Raw genomic sequence first — 21231 nt, forward strand, 5'->3', positions numbered from 1 at the left:
ACAGGGTAATAAAATGCTCATTTAGTCAATTTTGCCTTCCCAAGTGCACAGTGTAGTATTTAAGTCAAAGCTAGCTCTGTACTTTTGAAAATCTTGTCTTTACATTCTTAAATTTGTTAACAAGAGTCAGAAGTTATCCATTAAAATGGGCAGGAACACCAGAAATAAACTGCAAATTCACCTTTCACCACACAGCACAAAAATAATGGTCACAGCTTCATATTTAATGTGGAATCACTTTAAGTATACAATATTTCAAAAGATCCAGAAACTGGTTAGGACCTAAAAGCCAGTAGAACAAAAATACAGAAAATCTAAAATACATCTTTGACCTTTTTAATCCTATATTTTAGGGTCACATTCCTGAATAGACAAGTTTGCCTTATGAGTAAAGAAACTTTGGTATGGAGTTGAACTAGCCACATGAATAGCACCTGTAGCTTTCAAAATAAATAGTAATGGCTAACTAGACACAATGGCAGCAAGATATCCCCTAGAACAAGCATATGCTTGGAGCTATGCATGAAGGCTGGACAACAAAATGAGTGTAATTTTTTAAGTAACTTCAAAGCATTTCTGCTTTTTGTATTTCTAATTGTTTAGAAAGCTTTCCTACAATGAGAAAGCTTTACTTTTGTATGCTAACCCCTTATAATCACTCCTAGAAAATTGCACTCTGATGCTTGCAGAACACTATTATTAAATGTTTTTCTTTTTTAAGTCTTTAGATTCCCTCAATTTTTTAAAATATTGTATTTTTATTCCATAGGCCCACACTGGTTAGCAGTAGATTCTGGGAACAGAAACATGCCCCCTGCTCCAATAGTTGCTTATTAAAAAGGTCAAAGATAAATTCGACCTTGAAATGGAACAGAAGTTGGGCTTTTCTTAATAAATGGTATCAGAAATAACAAATTATCTTTGTCACATGTGATACTCTCCTACAGCCATCAATAAAGTAGCTACCGGAATGTTAGTCTATGTTAATCTGTGTTTTATGGGTTTGCAACAAAGCATAATACACATTTAACAGAGTAAGTGAAACTTCAGTTTCCAGTGTGTAATGAATTTTAGTAGTTTAATAAATTTTAACTTTTATTTGTGTATTCCACTGTAGTGCTGTGACAACAAATCACACCTGTGTACCAGAGCATACATCAACAGTATGATGTAACTTTACTTACACCACTGCTATATTTAGATTTTTGAAAGAGACATAAGCATACACTATGGCCACAGCAAATAATTTTCTGGGTTTTTTTCTTTGATAACCTTCACTTTTTAAGTAATACTTCACTTTTAAAATTTGAATTATTGAAAAAATCACAGAAAGTTTATACAGGAACAGATATAAGGAATAACCTCACAGGCACTGATATGACAAACATTTATTTTAAGGGCTGAGAGGCATTAATACCATATTGACAAAGTTGACTGAAAAGAATGACTAACTTTGTCTAAATGGAAAATGCCCACCTTTGCTTGTTGAGAAAAGAAATTCAGAAAGTTATTTTTTGGCCTTGCTATGTCACGAAGTCAATCATACAAAGACCTATGCATTTAACCTAAGATAATAGTTTTTAAAGCCCTTCTATTAAAAAAAGAAAAACAAAACCCATCATGCAAATCTTTGATCAATTATGCAGCGGCTTTAAAACTGTTGCAAGACCATACTGTATATATTAGCTTTTATACTGCTAATGCACAACTAACAGCAAACTCGATTAGATTAACACAAATTTGTCTTAATTACACCGTTATATCACACTAAGGAGACAAATGCCACAAGATTGGCAAAAACATTTAATTCTGAGCACTCAAATGGCAGGACAATTGTGTTGTAACCCCTTCACATTTAGAAAAAAACATGATCCTGCAGTCTCACTTTACAAAAAAAGGAAAAAGAACCCTTCTGTAAAATATTAATTGGGAGGGGAACTTTACTACCTAACACAAAGTAACTCATACAACTAGTGTCAAAGGCAAACAAAAATACTTCTAAATGAAAAGTCAAAATACACATAGCAACAGAAGCACAAATGCTGCGTTAAATACAGTCCTAAAAGATAGGAAGACAATGCACTTGTTAATAAAAAAGACAAAAAAAAAGGAGAAAAGATACTAAACTTAGCAACACATTTAAAGAAAATGAAATGAGGGAAAACTATGTTTTCCTATGACAAGTTTCCATTTGCAGTCTTTCCATCCATAATTTGTCTGGTACAGTACATCCAATTAAGATATTCAGAATCTCACAGAAGAGCTAGGTTGTTCTCTTCCAAATCTAATTCAGAAGCTGGTTTTGGATGTTTTAAACAGACATCATTATGAATGAAGTAAAAGCAAGGCAACAAATGGACTTTTCATTACCATCAACATTAGCAATGATGACAAACATTTTTAGAAGTTATCATAATCTTTTTTGTCCTTCTTCCCCTCTGCTTCAAACCCATCAACCCCATCACTGTCCCTTCTCCTTTTACGATTATTATGGATGTTGAAGCGTTGATTCATCTGAGGCAACGGATCCATTCCTAGAACTTTGTGTATCTGCCGGAACGCAAGGAGTCTCAACGCAAACTAGAAAAATGGTAAAGAAAATTACTTGTGTTACAAACAAATGTCCATTTTGAGCACTTTGTCAAACAATTAAGGACGAACATCAGTGATGTGTGATATTACCCTTAGCTCTAATTATTCCATCTTTCTGTCCCCCAACAAAATCAACACAATAAAATGTGTATGTCACTTTTGCTGCTTCTCTAAGTGCAGTGTCTTAGCTTAATGTACTTGTGTTTGGGCTTCTGGGCTTGCACTGAAGCAGCCAAGGCTTGTCACATGTCACAGTGGGTGACACGTGATCAGGAATCAGTAGCAAAAGGATCACATTAAGAGGCAGATGCAGTAACCACTTAAACTGCAAGCACGAATGGTCATAACTATATGAATCTTACACGGATGTATTTATAAAATATCCAATCTAGTAACATACTGCTGTAGAGTAAGCCTGTTTACAGATCTAGATATATAGATATAGATGAGAATGCTAGAAATTGTTCAGGAAAGTACATTTATTTTAGTGCAAAAATGAACACTACGAACATTCTCTCCTGTGATACGTTCAATGCCTAGCTTAAGACTAGTAAGATCTGAATACATTCTGCAAAAAAAAAAAAATCATGTCCAATATAAAGCTACAGTTAAAAAAAAAAAACAAGAACCAAAACAAAACCATCCATCAAGTTTAGTTACTTCACAATTACATTCCCTTACCTGTGCACTTGAAGTAATATCCTCTCGTTGCTGATCTGTCATTATAGCAAGTGTATCAAAAGGATCTTTTTCACAAGGGTCCAGAAGGCCAGGACCACCTACAATAATCAGGCTAATTAGTAACACATCTTTACCTTACTACGAGCAAGATTATGGATTAGTTAAGTGTAAGCATACATAAAAGATAACTTGCCTTTAAGGATGATTCCTGAAGATATACACTCAAAAACTCTTCTCAGTGCATCTCCAGGACTCTGTGGTCCAGTTGCACTGCTAATTGCTTTTTCCACAAGCAGCTCCATAGCCTAGACCAACAACAGGAGGATTTAGACAAATTAGAAGATAGACAGAGACAGAATAAAGCTGTTACTATTCCTCAGTAGAGAATTTTGAATCTTGAATTTTGAAGAACATTACACATCACAGAACACTTTAAGTTAAAATGGAAAGAAATCCCAGTTATTTTATAAAGATGAATAAAAAGAAACGAGGTGCTGGATGAACAGAGTACTGATTCTGGCAGCTGGTCGCTCGTGGTGTCCCCAGGGCTTAATGCTGAATCCAGTCCTGTTTAATCATGACCTGGACAAAGGAATTGAGAGCACCCTCAGCCAGTTTGCAGATGGCACCAAGCTGGGTGTGAGTGCTCCCTCACAAGAAAGAGACTGAGGTGCTGGAAAGTGTCCAGAGAAAGGCAAGGAGCTGGAGAAAGGTCTGGAGCACAAAGTTCTGTTAGGAACTGCAGAGGGAGCTGGTGGTGTTTATCCTGGAGAAAAAGAGGCTCAGGGGTAACCTTATTGTTGTGCATAACCACCTAAAAGGAGGCTGCAGCCAGGTGGAGGGTGGTCTCTTCTCCCAAATAAATGATGATAGGATAAAAGGAAAAAAGGTAATTGCCTCAAGTTGCACTAGGAAAGGTTTAGATTGGATATTAATAAAAAAAATTTGACTGAAAGAGTTGTAAAGCTTTGGAACAGGGTGCCCAAGGAGCTGACAGAGTTACTGTCCCTGGAAGTGTTCACAAAACATGTGGATATAGCAATTAAGGACATGGTTTCGTGGTGCTGGGTTAACAATTCGACTTGATAATCATCTTCAAGGTCTTTTCCAACTTGAACAATTCAGTGATTCTATGATGAGCTCCTTCCCATCACAAGTGTTTCAGTAATTTTGTATAAATTTACACAGTAGTAGCCTACATATACAGGTAGACAACTTGTCCAGACAAGTTTTTGAGAGTATGAAACACTCTGGAACACTTGATCCTCTCAGCCACATCAATACAGTACAGGGAATACCTAATGAAACAGGACGTTTTAGAAAAATAGAAATAATTTTTTCTACAAGAATACAAAAACTTGTAACATCAAGAATTTAATGTTCTTAAAATGCTTAATACCCTCACTAGTCCTTCAGTTTAGCAAAACTGAAGCTCACAGCAATTTTTCTCCTGGTTAGCAAGCAGTATCAACTCAGATGTTAAACAAGTACAAAAAAACCCTCTATGATAAATATATTTTCTGAATGTATACATTTCATTTTCAGAATGTATACATAACTAACATATTAATGTTAGTTAAAATGGTTTAAATCATTAGCTGTGTTTTAAGTACTGATGTTTTTTCTGTGAATATTTCCTTTTGTTAGCTTTTATTAGATACTATTTTTTCCCAGAAGAACCTACAAAAATATTTGAAAGAAATAACTAACTTTCTAGATGTCTTTCCCAGAATTAGATAGATGTTTCACTGCCTCTTTGGCAAGTTTAATTCTCAATCAATAGTTTTGATTGAGTTTTTTTGGAGGCACTTTTTGTTTGAACCTTGTCCTCCTTACCACATCTACAGTTGTTCAAATTCTACCTTTTCTTTTTCCTTTCAAGGTGTAAATATTTATTCTGATGTATGCAAGTAACTACAGGCACTGCTAATCACAGCTAAGGCTGCCCATTCCTTTCTATTGGAGCTCCATTTAACTGACAGATTTCAAATTCTTAAGCATGCTATTTCCATACTCCTGCTGCATCAGTCAGGATTGGGCAACAGTAATTAAGATGTTTTCAAGTAGGAAACAAAGTGCATCAGTAAAGAAAGAAAAGCAGATCTTGAATTTGCATATATAAAAATCTAGTTCTTTTGGATCCTCATACAATACACTGAGGTCTATAACTCAGTACTAGGAAAACGTGAATTATGATGTCCTGGTGTTTATGTGCACAAAAGGCTGGATTTCAAATCTGAATAGTTTGTAGGAACCTGACAAAATTCTTCTAATTTTGTTTCTACTTCTAGGTACATGAAATGCTACTACTGTGACCATTCAGGCTTCCTATTAGCTTCTATTTAAAACTACTTATGTTTTTTTTTTAATAAAAAGCCCTCTGTCATCTCTTTAATTTGTAAGAGGTTTCAAGTATAGAGGGTACAAGAAAACCTGTATTCAGAAAACTCTATTACTGCAGTCTTTGAAGTTCTATCCATACTGGCTAAAATCACCACTTTCATTTTGTCATTGCTTTTATCAGTAAGATTTTTCCTATAGGCCAAAAGAACAGCTGATTACAGCTCAGTGCTGATCCATGTCACTGAGAATGCATCAGGCACCAGAAACAAATCAGAAATCACTTTTGGAGAGAACTGAGACACAGCAAGGTGTGACACATTGCTTCATATCTCTCTTCCCTCTGGATGTGCCTTGGAATACATAATGTGAGGATTAAGAAGTCACATTCCTTGTTCTTTATCCCCTGCTCTGTGTTGCAATAGTTGTAAGGAGACTTTTCTGAAAGTATGCCCAAGGTTCATTCTCTGGCAACTCAGTATCATAGTGATAGTCAGAGAGCACTTAACATCTTTTAAACTGTATTTGTTTAGTGTACTTTTCATGAAGTGCAGTACTGAAACTGGCACTAGTTTTTTTCCATTTAAATATTTTAAAAAACAGACATTACTGTTCCACTTATTTTCCAGATGTAATATTTATTATTAGAACTGATTTAATAAAACTGTCTGCAAACTTAGTGGAGTTGGAAAGTATTTCTCATCTAAATAAAGTCAACTGCTCAAAACAATAGTAGTGCTTTTCCTGTCAAAACTGAGAAGGAAGCAGCATAGTGCAAATGGATTTGGTCTGCAAAACACAACAGTCAGAACTAGGTTTACTTCCACATGATGCATGTTTCAGGTATTCATTTCAGACTAACTTTGTCCAATCCACAGATTGTACATCTGTTAGTATTTGCAGCATTTGTAAGGTAGTCAATGCAAAAGGAATGCTCCAAGACCGCTCCACTGAATTAAGCAAGGTGACCTGATACAACCCAGAGATTTAAGTGACACTGGCTAAAATATGATGATGACACAGGCTGTGCTGAAGTACTGTGGTATTTCCCCTTGCAAAAGAGACATCATAAACATAAGAATAACCATAATTTTTTTCTTTGAGTTCTTTCTGTTAGCACACAACTATATGGGCACAGCTGACATTATTTTAAACAAGCTTCAGCAAACTCCAAGCAATTCAGAGTAGGTGGTTAGAAAAAAATAGGTTATTTTATACAGAGTAAAGGAAAAATATGCTAAAACCTAGAATAGGAATCTACTCACAAATAACAGAAAAGAACAAGAAAATTTCTTTTGGAAAAACCAGTAACTTCCAGCTTCAAATGAAAAACCTCAGAAAACTGTATTTTAAGAGGGAATCTGGAGTATCTGGAGCAAAAAACTCCCCTAAGTCCCAACCAAAACCCTACATTATTTGTTGAAGAAGCCTGAATTTAAAAACTGTATTAACACTTCCCCATAATTTCCTTATAGTAACATATTTATTAAGAAGACTCATTAAAAAAACATTACTTACCCAGCTTGGAAAATCAGACCAAGTAGGAACCCGTTGACAGAGGTCACGAAGAATACGTATGATAATCACACAGGATTGCAGACCATTAGCTCTAGCCTTGAGAGCAATACAAAATCAAATTAATTAACCCCTGCACCCAGAGCAAACAGGACTTGTTGAAAGACTAAAACACCACTGTTCAATGGAAGCTCAGATACAAGATTGAAACAAATCATTCTACAACTTTATTCCGTGAGCTGCCATTTACAGCAGTATTTTATACAGGGTTAGTAATTTAAGGTGGTAGAAGTCAAAGTGCACAGGTTATACAAGAATAACATTTCTTGATCCCCTATACACTTTGACCCATGTTCATTTGAAACAATAAATACAGTATCTTTCTATATTAGAAATAAAAAGGATAAAGTAAAGATCTAAGAAATAGGTATAGAGACTGAAAGGTCAAGGGAATCTGTTTGGTTTCTTTATTGTGCCTTTGCCAGAATGCAAAGTCACTAAACCAAACAGTTGCTTCTCACCTTTCATTCCCTACACTTAATGCACTAAAAGAAATGGAAAAAAAGTCTTAAATCTAAACACAAAGCTTTAAACACATATTCCATTATTTAAAGCGAAGTTACTCTGCAGCCTTATGGAATACATAACAAATATACAACATATGATCACCCCAAGCGAGTCAAGCTTTCAACATCGCCTTCTCAATGACTGGAAAAAAAAAATGATGTCAAATGAGCAATAACTGCATAAAGCAGCTCCTCCATACTCAACCTTCTACAGTTAAATTTAGGGACCAGAGAAATATTAAGTATTATTAGCATGAACAACGCTGAGTGTTTTCACACAGTTAAACATTCATATTGCAACTGAACTAATCTCTCATAAGGCTACAAGAAGAAAGTAAAATGATGTTCCGAACCTGGAACCACTTAGCGTGGCGTAGAGCAGCCAGAGCGTCAAGGCATTTTTGCCTGTCCAAGACGTCCGGTGGGTCTTTCACCATACCCGAGGTTACATCTAAAATGGATTGAATTGGCAAAATGCAGTGAGGAATGGGTGTTTGACCAGGTGAGCAAGACACTTCCTTAAATAGCTTCAATGTCACACATGCCATTTAAAGTTTAAACCCTTGAACGAGAAATGTAAATGTTCAACAGTAGTGGCTCAATTAGGATTAGGGCATCGACCCAGCAGAATGATCAAGAGCATAATGCACTTCAGCTCTTCAGTTATTTTCAACTGCATTGCTGATTATGCAATGCACAGTACTTCTTTATTTCAGCTAACAGTGGAAAAACACATATCCCCTAAAATTAAATACCGAAGGAAGGATGGTTGGACACAGTGCACCAGCACAGAGAACACAAGACAGAAGGAACACAAAAATCCACTTTAACCAAGTAGAAACATTCAAACTTATTTTCTTTTAAATTTTAATTGTCAGGTGTTATTTGGGACGTATTCTTGAAAAAATAATCTAAGTATAACAAATCTTAAAAGTATTGAATATTTATTAATGATGTTATTTTTATAATGACTTAAACTTAAAATTATTTTACTTTAAAAACCTGACTAAATGAATGTGACAAGTTCTTCAATATTACAGAGTTCCTTGTTTTCTAGCACTTTCTCTCCTACCCATACCAATAAAATTCCTCAGCCCATAATAGATATATTCCAGCAACACTTAGGATGCAAGGAAGGATCTGAAAAGGGACAGCTTTACCAAAGACTCACCAAGATAAAGAAAGCAAGGAATAGTCTAAAAAACAAAGCAAAATGTCTGAAAGATGGAGAAAACATAGCAGACATCGCATATTTAAATATCCAGAAAATAATTTAATTACCAAACTGACTGCTTTGCTACCAAAGAGGTAGAGACCACAGAAGTGGTTTAATCAGTGAAACTGGAACCACTAAACAATGTGAAATGGTATCCCTCAGTTACTTGAAAACTATATGGATATAATCAGATCAGTGATCACCATTAGAAGTTACTTGTTTACTCATTCTGAAAATGGTTTGGTGACTAGTCACAACAGACGTTGCCAGTGTAACTGGTGATACACCAAATAAAAGCCCTCACTCAATGGCACATATTTCACAGGAGCTAGCTGTTTGGAACAGTACAGTTTACTCCTTCAAGATCTAAATGTAGGTTAAACCAGAGAATAAAATAAAATAAAAAATAATGAGGCTCATGAAACATGCCTGCAACGAGAAGCTTTTAGATATGTTGCAGAAATTGTGCTCTAAAATCACAAATGTAAAATAGTAGGATTCTTTAGTATATAGAGCTAAAAGGCCATGAATTAACATGGTGGTATAGCTCTGCAGTACAGTAACTAAATTTAATGTCAAGTACTATATTCAGATGTGAGCATTTTGATGGGATAGTCCCATTGCTCTGCACAGGGATAAAAAGGTGAAGACTTCGTAAGAGCAAAGTTGAGAAGAACATAGGTAACTTCTCACACAGATATTCCAACTTACAGACTATATATTAAAGTGGAAAGATTAAAATCTTCACTAACAATGCAATTACAGAGCAAATTATGATGCTCAAAGTGATGTTTCTTTTAAAACAAAACTGATTAAAAAAACAAAAAACCCAAACCAAACACAACAAAAAATGCCCTCCAAACCTACACAGGAGGGGTGCCAGCTAAAGCGAAGTGATGAAAGGAGTACAACCCAGATATATGAGACAAGGAGTATAGACTAAGAAAACGCCACAGGAAAAAGTGGCAAAATAAGGTTGAGAAATTAAAAATGCAAATATGTGCTGTGGGGCCAATAGTATCATCAGTCTAATCAATTATTTACACTTTTCTAAAATAAATATGCAAACAGGTGAAACTTTTAGCACAATAATTCATTGTGCAAACTTTTAGCACAATAATTCATTAATAACTTGAAATTTCTACCTCTGAAAACCTTCAGTTTGTAAAATAGTTTTACTGAGAAGAATTGCAATTTAAATGTACAGGAAAGAATCTTACTCAGTGCTGGAAATGTTAATCTAAAATGGGTTACTAATAGCTGTCATAAGAATATCCCTGGAACTTAAAAAGACTCTGAAAGTCAGAAGTTGCTGAGGCAGGTACTACACTGAGAAAACAATTACTAAAAAAAATGTATCAAGGGAACTCCTGTAATATTTATTCTGTGGATTTTTGCATATGTTTCACATTTCTGGATTAACCCCTTAAAGATAATGTAACTAAAATCGGATGCCTAACCTACCACCCTACTAAACTAGGACAAAAACTGAATTAATTTACAAAACACGGGCATGAATTCTTACCCTGTATAACTTACTACTAGCCTAAACATAAGGGGTTAATCTTTAATTAGACGTGCTGTGTCCACACTACCTCTTCATTAAAAGTTAACAGGTATGTCAATTTAGGTAAGTTTTGTTATATAAAATGCATTTTACCCAGTCAACTATTACAAGACTAGTGTGAACACTGCTTCATTCTAGGAGAGAGACAAAGACGAAAAGAAAAAAAACAAAACGAAAACCAAACACAAAGTAACAGCAGATGCTAGGACTATGCATCCAAACCCCTCCTTTGTAAAGCATGGCAGGTGTGACACTGAGCTTTAGAAAACCTTGGTCAAAAATCCTTCCGATGTCTTGGCAGCAACCCCTGACAGGAATCAAGTCCCTCTGCTAGAAGGCTTTGGACCGGGGCTGTCGGCTAAGGATAAAAGAGACACACGCGCACACACAGAGGTGTTTGTAAGTATGTACACTTTGTTTGCCGAAGGAAGACTCCACAGCTGGGTTAGAGCTCCTCAAATGTATCAGATTCGGTCAACTGTCAAACGCACAATACTGTAGGGAACAGTAGCTATGCGGTTAACAATTCATTTCACTGTTTGGTTTTTTTTTAGCCTTTTACTTAATAACACATCAAACGTGATTCTACTCCATGTGCAAAACTCAAGTTGCATCTTTACTCCAACTGGTTCTTCCGGTAAAGCCTTCCTTAACACCTGAACGAGCTCCCCAAGCAGGCTAAGGAAAATGAAAACTTCAAACCAATGTAAGACACAGAGCATGAGAAGCTGCAGTAAGAAAAACACAAACATATACTGTTACTCTGCAGCAAATAAGCAGCAGTCTTCGGAATATGGAACTTCTTTGCTGCAATAATTGGCAATTCAGTCTTCTATTTGCTCCAGTTCCAAAAGTAAACTTTTCTGCACATCCATTTTATACTGCTCAGTGTCTTGAAGAGAAATCTAACTTTATTTTGTTTGCCTAGAGGCAGTACTGCGTTCAGCAGTGAATAAACTCACAGAGATAATTTAACTCAAGTGTGGGTCAGACAAAAATACAGATTTGTTTCCTTTTGGTGGGGTAACTTAGGGGACTGATGGTAGTAATTTGAAATTTGTTTTACTTTTAGTCCACATCATAGAATTTTGGGCCAGAAACCACTTAGTTGAAATTGAGTATAGTAGCAGGAATCAATACTGCACTTTTGCACAGTACATCAAGAAATAGACATTAAGTGTTTAAGGTTAATTTCATTAAATGGTTAGTCTAATTTAATAATAAAATGCATTTTTTAATAAACTTAAATCATATGGAAAGTTGGATTCAGCCCAGAGTTATGTTACACTCAGATTGTCCAAAACCAAGTAAAATTGGTTGGGTGTGACAGTACACATACAAAGCCTTTATAGCTAGGAATAAAATGCACAGCTTAAAACAAAAGCACTCTAAGACTCTTTGGAAGTCATCCAAACCACAGAATGTATGTTGAAAATTTTTCTTTCTGATTATGTAGGATGACTTTGTTAACATAGCTTGCTTATAAATGCACTAGTCACAGCTACAGGACACTTAGTAATGCAATATAAAAACCTCAAGTGTTTTAGAGGACATGTAGTGATGAGATGAATATAAAAAAAAACCTTAGTGGCTTATATAAATACGTATATACACAAGCACATGTATACATACACACATAAAATTTCTTTCAACCTGTATACGAGAAGTGTTTAAACAGCCTCGGATTTCCTATTTGTAGGTTCACTGTCAAACACCAGAACCCTGTTTGCTATGATCTCTTTCAACTACGAAAACACAGGATTAAAAGGAAACAAAAGATAATTTTATCTGACCCATAAATAAAAAGAACCAATGTACTGCAGACATTAATCATGCTTGTTGGCTTAAAAGCTTTTGGAGCTTTGAAAGTGTTACAGATCAGACCCTAAAGCAACACTGCTGGCACCAGTGAAACTGTGGACTTCACAAACGCAAATTGATTCCCAAGCTCCACCTTCTGCATCAGCTCAACGACAAAGCCATTTCTTATTGTACTATTTGGGTTTGCCAGTTGGATAGAAGAGTGATTGTAATACCAGGAGCCTAAATATACTCAAAAAGCACTCCAGACCAAAAAACAACCTCAGAGAGCTGGAAAAAATCGCATCATCGTTTAAAGTTAGAAGCACTGTTACTGTCAAAAGTACGGTAAAAGTGCATGTTAAGTGGCACTATTCAGAATGTCTAAGTGATGGTAATTCTGACCCAGTTCAAACCCAAAAACCTGTGATTTGATTTTCTAAATCCATACAATCTTTCTCTTAAGGCAAGACTGCTCTAGAAAGCCAGTTTATAGCCACTTGCTGAAAAATACTTAGTTTTCCACATAATTTTAAAAGGGGGAAAAAAAATCAAGCTTGTACCTTTTCCAGAAAGCTGAGGTTGGACATAAAGTTAGAAAATTTAAAAATTAAATAAAAGCATCATATACACATTTATTTTAACCAACTGTTTTCTACTGAGACTGCTTGTCAAAAAACAAAGTTTTGATCAAATATGTGTGCCAGCATGTTGCCTTCCAGGACCTTAGTGCCATCTTAAGCAGAATAGATAAACATAAAAAAAACAGGTGAGAAATAAGTAACATCTTGAACAACTTCCCAACCTCCATCCCTCATGTTCTCTTCCCGAATGACTGGAGATGTCAGTGTGATTGTGACTTGCATTTTGGGTTCCACACACGAATTTAAAATTATTGCTGCTTCTGGGACTGCACACTTGATATCGTATTTCTCTGGACTTATTACCTAAATATTGAGAAACAGAAATTTCTATTAGCATGTGGCCATTAAAAGTATCAGGAAGAAAAAGGATTCCAACATATTCTTTTTTCAACAGAAAGATAGAAACACAATATAATTATATGAAACACATACCTGTGTAGTCACAGAACCACACTACACCGTATAAAGATACGTGGACTTTTATATTGTGTCGAAATTATTAAGGAAAATACACAATCAAGCAGTTAGAATTAAAAACAAACTGCCCAGAAAGGAAAAATCTATAAATTACATAACAAGAATTTTGATGGTGTTTGAAATAAAGAAAAGCCTCATTAAAATGTCAGCAGGGTGTTTCTCACTGGAACACAGAAGTCTTTGAAAAGCAAAGATGCATATTTTCTAAGCTCACAGTTACAAATGGGTATTGCTAGGTACATCCTGTGCTTTGGTGTCACAACATGCTAAGAAAAAAGGGCAAGGGGAAAAGATGTAAGATTAACAAATAAAGTTTTTATTTTAAATTTATTTTTTCAATGTTATTTAATAATTCCAAATAGTTCCAAAAGCTGTAGACACCTCTGTGACCTTCTTCTACATATATGGTCAACATTTCCACGAAGACCAAAATATCCATTTATTAAATTTACTTCTGTTACTTCAAACAAGAGCAAACTTGAGACTATTTTTTCATTAATCTGATCATGCCAGTGATTCTGTCAAGCATTTTACTAGAATGTATTGAAATACTAATGCTGTGACTAGCACTCTACAGTGACAGGCTTTGTTCAGCAGAGAGCAGACTTTACACTTTCTTAAGATACAAACACTACAAAAGGTTTATATCTCACTGAATGGTCTAAGATTGCATGTTTACTTTTTTAAAGGTCCAGATTCTAAAAAAACCCAGACTAGATTTAGCTGGCTAATTTTGAACTATAAACCACTGATACATACAATAAGGAAACAAGATATAAGTACAAAAGACTGGCATTAATGGAGAACTTTGACCTTGAGGCAGGAGGCATGCTGTAACATGCAACATGCTGCAATTACCCCTATTGCTACTGGTAACTGATTAATGGCCTTTCTTGTGCTCATTTCTATTTCCCAAATAAAAGAAATCTGTTAACTTGTGAATGATACTACACTGCTGGAGCACACGCTTCTTGGAGGAAGCAGAACTCTGAATTCAGATGAAAACACACGGAAAATGGAAAGAAATTGAACCTGACCTATGTTATGTAGAAGCACAGTCAGTCCTGCAGACATTTAACTTGAGGACAGATTTTCACAATACTTTTACAAAAACTCAAATCCAAAAATCTAAATTCTACTTACTGCAAGTTGCTTAGGAAGGCTTTCAGCAATACGACTGAGTAATGTCTTGGAGGGCTTCTCAGCACACAACAAAACAAGATTGACATTTCGGTCTCCACGGAGCAGCAAACCTTTAGCCAAAACGCCCACCCGTAAAACGCCTTTCAAAGCTCTGTGAATTGTAGTTAAAAGTTGCATTTAAAATAATAATAATCCTGAAGATAGAAAACTAAAACAAAATAGTACTCCACATCTTTCTGAGACTTCAAAATACTGCATAAAAGCCCAAAGAGATGAGATCCTGGAAGCACTGAAAACAGGGTAAGGAAAAACAATAAAATTCTTAAAAAGGAATTTTAAAAATACCTGTCTTTACTGCCATCCTTTTTGTCATCTCCCTCTTTGTTCTTGCTTTTTTCATGATCAGTCATGCTGTCAGAAACCAGCTTCAAAGCACGCTCAGTAATAGAAACAATTTTTTGGACTGCCTGAAGTTCCTCCTCAGTTGGATATATAGCAGCATGCTTGGTCATCACATAGCGGTCGTCAGAGGAGTCAGGGCGGCGCAGAGGCTGAACAGACAGAAAAGTGTTCTTCTGAAACCTGGGTCCACTTCCAAGTTCACAAATGAGACAAAATGACCAAAACCCAAACATGTGGCTAAGGAACAGAATATTCAAACCTCACATCTCTGAAATGTAAGAAAACATGAAGTTTCCTCAACAGCCTACACTGCCACAACCAATCATGTCTGAAAGACATGAAGCGTATCAAAATTAAACTAAGGCCAAATCCCAAGATCAGAAGTACTCCTCAACATTAATATCTCTTGCCTTTTTATCAACTGGAAAATACTTGGATATTTCTACAAAATCAACTATCCATGATTACTTTTGTGCAATCACAGGATTGTACAGGATGTACATGATGCCCTCAGAAGGTCATCTAGTCTAATCTGTTCAAAACATGGTCAGCTGTAAGACCAATCATGTTGCTGAGGTCTTTAGCCTGTCAGTTTTTGAAAACCTTCAAAGATGGTGGCTGCACAATGCTCTGTAAGAGAAAAGAGGATTTCCTGTATTCAGTCTAAATCTCCTCTGCGTTTGCTTATGCTGGATGTATATCATCCTCTCCTGACTATAAAAAGCCAGGCTACATGCCCTTTATAAAGCACAGCTATTAGAAGGCTATTCTGTCTCACTGAAGCTCTCTCTTCTCAGGCTAAACAATTCCAGATGCCTCAGTCTCTCCTCACAGGGCAAGTGTTCCAGACTCCTGAACGTCTTGGTAGCTCCACACTGAGCCTGTTATGCTTTATGCATCTTCTACTGAAAAGCCCAGAAGTAATGTAGTATTGAAGTCAGGGTCTAATGAAAGCTGATCACTTCCCTTAATCTACTGACTGTGCTCCTGTTAAAGCCCAGGTAGCTGCTGGCCCTGCTGCCAGGGCATGCTGCTGACATACCCAGACTGTTGTTTGCCAGGACCCCCAGATCCCTTTCAGCAGAGCTGCTACCCAGTCTCTATCAATGCAAAGGGTTCTTCCTCTCTGAGAGCAGCATTAGGCATTTGTACTTGCAGAACTCCATAATGTTCCACTCCTACAGCCCACCTAGGTGCCTCTGGATGGTGGCCTTGGCATCCAAGCTATCAGCTTTTCTCCCCATCCCAACAGGATTCAGGTTCATGCCAGTGCAAACCTCGGCAGTCTGCACTCGCTCCATCACCTTTCAGACCCCTGATAAGGTGCTTATGCCAGAATCAAGCCATGTGGAACTGCACTCCACACTGCCAGAGTATGATGCACCACTAACCATTATTCTCCAAGACTGATGATCCAGACACTTTTATCCATACATTAGTCCACAATTAGGTAAATAATGTTGTATAACACAATCAAATAAAATAAAAAATAGAAAAATCCAGTATGACTTAGTTTCATAAGAACCAATATTTAAAGCATCCTCTTGTCATTTCATTGGACTTATTTTGGAGGACTAGTACACCTACACGATTTCATTAGCATATAATTTCTTCTTTTTTCCAAATCCTTTATTAGGAAACACCAGAGACAAGAGAAGTAGCACCGAGTTATTTTATAATTCTTAACTGTGCCTCCTGGTAAGAACAGCCCAACTTTTTTCTCAAGTTAAGAAACTCACCGCTGGTCCTTGGGGCTGAGGAGGCATTCCAGGTCTAACTCCCAGCAGACCCAGTGGTCCTGGAGGGCCATGAGGATATCCTCCATCTGGCATTCTGCGACGGTCATCCCAGTGATGCTGTTCTTCCTCCATTCTCCTCCAGTACATGTCCTCCTCATATCGCCTGAAGTGCATCAATCAAAGTGTTCTCTTTATACAGCAGTTAATACTTGACACTACTCTGGACAGACGTTTCTCTGTCCTCAACAACTTCTAGCAGTCATAAGAAAATACCAATGAAGAGATTATAACAACAGGAATTATCGTTGTAAAAGTAGGTCTGCATTTATGGAAAAGTAAAGAAGGATTGAACAGCAGCAAACAAAAATCCCACTGAGAGAATGGCAATTTAAAACACGACAGTACAGAGTTCCCTAAAATATTTAAAATAAGTAACTATGGAGTTTAGTTTCAGACAATCTGACAGCAGGTTGTCACATTCATTCATGAAACATAATGCATTACCTCATTTCCATCCTCCAGCGCTCCTCCTCTTCTCGCCTTCTCCAGTATTCTTCTTTCTGCATCTGTTTCCTCATCTTCTCTTCTTGAATTTTTCTTGCTCGAATACTGGGCTTCACTTCTACTTGTAAGTCTGGGTTTACTTTTTTCTAGATCAGAAAAGTAATGAATTAAATGTTGCTTTCCTGTTCTCATATCAAGGTTATGGAGTAGTTCTGGCATATTTAACATACACTACCCATTTACAATAAAATCAAAAGGGGTAAAATGTAGTTTTAGAACTGCACAAATGCACTTATCATTAAAAAGTCTGCAACACAAAGAGTGTGTGTGTCCTACCAAAACCACTGAGCAATACTCCTTTATACTCTATAAACTTCACGGTAAGCAAAGAATCTATTGTTGCTTGCATTGCTTGGACTACAAGCAACATTCAAAACATTTTAAAAACCGTCAACCAAAATATAATTTCATGGTTTGCATTATTCTTTAAAGACTATACTGCCTATGAAATACACTTCTCTTTTTCTACATGCTGTTTACTCAGAGTGCCTTCTTTTGTCTAGTCTTTAAACCTAAGAAGAGGTTAGCTGATATCTGGTCAATTTTCAGAGAGAAGCATTAGCATTTTTACCTTGTACTGAAGTCTGTGCCGCCGCCCTTTCAAATGCATCTCCTTGGCATTAGGATCATTGAAACTGCATTCACAGAGTTTACAGTGAAAGCGGATCACCTTTCCTTCATCATTCCTTACCTGGAAAATAAAGTTATAACACATTTGGTCATTTCTTTTTTTATAAGGCTGATATAAAATTCTTTTACCCATTAATCTAAATATCCAGTGCCACTGGATAATGTCTACCTGTCCCAAAACATGTTAAGAAGTTCACAGAATAACTGAAAAAAAGGCAAAGTAGAAAAGTAGAACCTTCATTTCTGACAGACACACCATTGTGCTTGGTAGTGAGCAGGGAACAAGGTCCTTCCATTCCAAAGAGTACACAGCTTTAAATTCAAACCTGAACATAGTGAGCTAATAAATCACAGGCCTGTGTATCATGCAAAATTTACATCAGAGTTGATCCACCTATCTCATACCAATCACATGAAGCAAAAACGAAATATGGACAACACAAAAACATAAACATATGCACAAGCCTTTGCAGGCTCAATGCACTGTCACTCTTATCTTCAAGGAGAACCCAGGGAATTACAGTCAACCTCATCTTGATCTCTGGGAAGGCAATGGAGCAGTCAATCCTTGAAACCATTTCCAAGTACAATGAGGGCAAGAAAACCATCAGGAACAGTCAGCTCCAGGACTTCAACAAGGTGAAGGCCTGGCAGATGAAGGCAGAGCACTCAAGACTGTCTCTGTGGACTTCAGTAAAACCTTGAACACAGTCCCATCACAATATCCTCCTACACGAGCCACTAATGCACAGGCGGGATAAGCATACAGTGAGGTGGACTGAAAGCTGTCTGAACAGCCTGGCCAAGGGTGGTGACCAGCAGAATGAAGCCCAGTTGGAGGCCAGGAGCCAGCAATGCAGCCGCAGGATCAATACAGTCCTGTAACATCTTCAGTAATGCTCTGGATGGGGGAGAATCTATCCTCAGCTAGTTTGCTGGTGACACAAAACTAACAGATATGTGGCTGATAGGCCAAAGGGTTGCACTAACATCCGAGGGACCTCAACTGTCTCACCTAGGGAAGAGGAGACTGAGGGGGATCATATCAGTGCATATTTGCACCTGGAGGAAGGGTGCGAAGAGGACAGAGCCAGACTTTTTTCAATGCTGCCCAGTACCAGGACCAGAGACAATCAGCACCAAGTGAAAAATAACTGAGCATCAGAACAGTTTTATTGCAACTGACTGTGCTCTCTTACAACTGCTCAGGGAAGTTATGGAGTCTCCATCCTCTGACATTCTCAAAAAACATCTGGACATGGTCCTGGGTGACTGGCTGTAGGTGGTCCTTCTTAAGCAGGGTGACTGGCAGGGACTTCTTTAGTTCATGTGGTTCAATCTAGTCCTTCTTAAGCAGGGTGACTGAACCACATGAACTAAAGAAGTCCCTGCCAATCTCAATCTCTCTATGATTATGTTTCACTATAACAGTTAAAAAATAATACATATTTTCATATTAATACCTCCTCCACATAGTCATGGCCCACTGGTTGGACATCACTTTGCAAGGCAGCAAGAGTTGTGGGAGTCACTGGTTCAGCTGCTGTGTCAGATTTTACTTCCTGTGTTTGCACTGTAGCAGCAGGAGGTGTTTTAACATTTTCAGCTGATTTCATTTCTTCCATTTTACTTCCTGTTGTCTGAAGCTTATTACCACCTAGAAAAAAAAACAAACCAAAGTTAAATTATTACTCTTCATAAAATGAGAATGTGATTAAACATAATGTGCAAACTGAAGATTTTATTTGCAAATACGTATGATCTGGGCAAAGAATTATAGGTATTTTTAAACCGATCAGATTTTAAATGTAACCAAAACTTAAATATTTTTTCAATACAATTAAATATTTTGACAGTAAATTTAACAACATTCAGGTTACTCAAACACTGAAGTTGTTTATTCCAACAAGAAAAACTTCTGCTTTAAAAAACCACCATTTTTGTTATTTGTTTTCCTGCTTTCTCAAGGGACAGGACTGAATGGGGGACAACTCAAAAAAAGTATTTTAATAGTATCATTTTTATTATTTTGTAAACTTATTTAAGAAAAAAAGTACTTCAAAACTTATAAAGTTTGTACTAATAAAAGCAGTACATCCCTTGTGTTACAACTGTATAGGTCTCTCGTTGAAGAGCAGGATAGCTTATTGTGGCAGCTGCTTCCTATCTCTGTTCTGTTCAATTCAAAGTTTACATGGTTAGTTTTCCACTGAAAAAGGATGTTTCAGTTGTCCAGCACAAACTGCCAATCTATTGCAGGTGCATTAACAGCCCAGGCTGTGAACTGAAATTAGGACTAAACTGCAATACTCCAGCAGCTACTACATAAGAAACCAAAGGTGGGAAAAGTACTCAAGAGGGTGGAGACAACCGGGCAGAAAACATCATCAATTTTGAAGCAAAACTTTTATAGACATTCTCACTTATCAGTAATTCCCTTAAACAGAGTAGAGTAACTCATGCCTGGAGTTACCTAAATGTATTTGTGTCTGCTGCACTAGTTCTTAAGAAAAATTTACAGAATAGGTTAGGTTTCAAAATAAAGACTGACTTCTGTACTTGCCAACAAAGTTTATTTTCGGTGTAGATATTTTCTTTACAGCTATGTTAGCAGCGGTTGAAGATGTTTTGTTGTTGGATGCAGTGTTAAGTGGTGTGTTTGCCGTGGGAGTAAGAACTTTCACTGCAGAAGACGCAACAGAGGAGTTCACTGTACTGCTGCTAGTTGATATATTTGAAGCAGAGGCCGTTGGTTTGGAAGCAGATGTGGATGTTGAGGAAGTAGCTTGGGTAACCACATTTGGTTCAGTTGAAGGAATGGGTTTGCCAAGTTTTGTATGCAACTTTACTACCTGTAAGTAGGAAGAGAAATTCATAACATAATCATGGCCTCCCTGAGATAGCAGTAAAAATAATGTATCACAAGCAAAAATATCAATAGCTAAAAAATCAATATAAAGAAAGAGTTAGCTTGTTTTTTTACAAAAAAAATGGTCTTAGGAAAGAAAAAGGATGGACATGTAAAAGCTCTTGTCATCTATAACAAGGAAATAGGTACTTGTTATCTCACATTGCTTACTTGTATTAGAAATTCAAGCACTTACTTCCACAGCTGTTTAGATAAGAACAGAAACACAACAATCTTACAACTCAGAATAAGTTCAAGAATACATTTTGCTCCTAGTGTTTCAATGTGTCTATTTTGTTGCCTCATCACTTTTTAGTCTCCCTCCAAAGGGGAGAACATTGAACTGTTCTAGTTCCAAACAATATTTGTAACTAAGAGTGATTTAATTCAGATTCAGCAACACTGTGTCTTTTGATTGCTACATTTGAAGAGTTAACTAACTCTACA

General features: G+C 36.7%; 1 protein-coding gene across 3 annotated transcripts in view; it reads right to left on the reverse strand.

Moving 5' to 3' along the window:
* Window positions 1-203: 203 nt before the first annotated feature.
* The window catches only part of ZFR (zinc finger RNA binding protein), a 46832-nt gene continuing 25804 nt past the window's right edge, over window positions 204-21231 (reverse strand). The window contains exons 8-20 of one of the 3 annotated variants that reach the window (XM_039709706.1): window positions 20440-20728; window positions 19340-19533; window positions 17818-17937; window positions 17187-17332; window positions 16683-16845; window positions 14887-15092; window positions 14542-14692; window positions 13083-13224; window positions 8048-8145; window positions 7132-7227; window positions 3467-3578; window positions 3274-3371; window positions 204-2580 (exon numbers count right to left, since the gene is read on the reverse strand). In XM_039709706.1, the coding sequence (XP_039565640.1) occupies window positions 2401-2580; window positions 3274-3371; window positions 3467-3578; window positions 7132-7227; window positions 8048-8145; window positions 13083-13224; window positions 14542-14692; window positions 14887-15092; window positions 16683-16845; window positions 17187-17332; window positions 17818-17937; window positions 19340-19533; window positions 20440-20728 (1995 nt within the window). In that variant the 3' untranslated portion in view covers window positions 204-2400. Of the gene's footprint in view, window positions 2581-3273; window positions 3372-3466; window positions 3579-7131; window positions 7228-8047; window positions 8146-13082; window positions 13225-14541; window positions 14693-14886; window positions 15093-16682; window positions 16846-17186; window positions 17333-17817; window positions 17938-19339; window positions 19534-20427; window positions 20729-21231 lie in introns of those variants that run through there. The other 2 variants (XM_039709704.1, XM_039709707.1) reach the window with 2 other exon arrangements.

This window comes from Passer montanus, unplaced genomic scaffold (genome assembly GCF_014805655.1).
Source record: "Passer montanus isolate IOZ18808 unplaced genomic scaffold, ASM1480565v1 scaffold22, whole genome shotgun sequence".
NCBI classification, from domain to species: domain Eukaryota; kingdom Metazoa; phylum Chordata; class Aves; order Passeriformes; family Passeridae; genus Passer; species Passer montanus.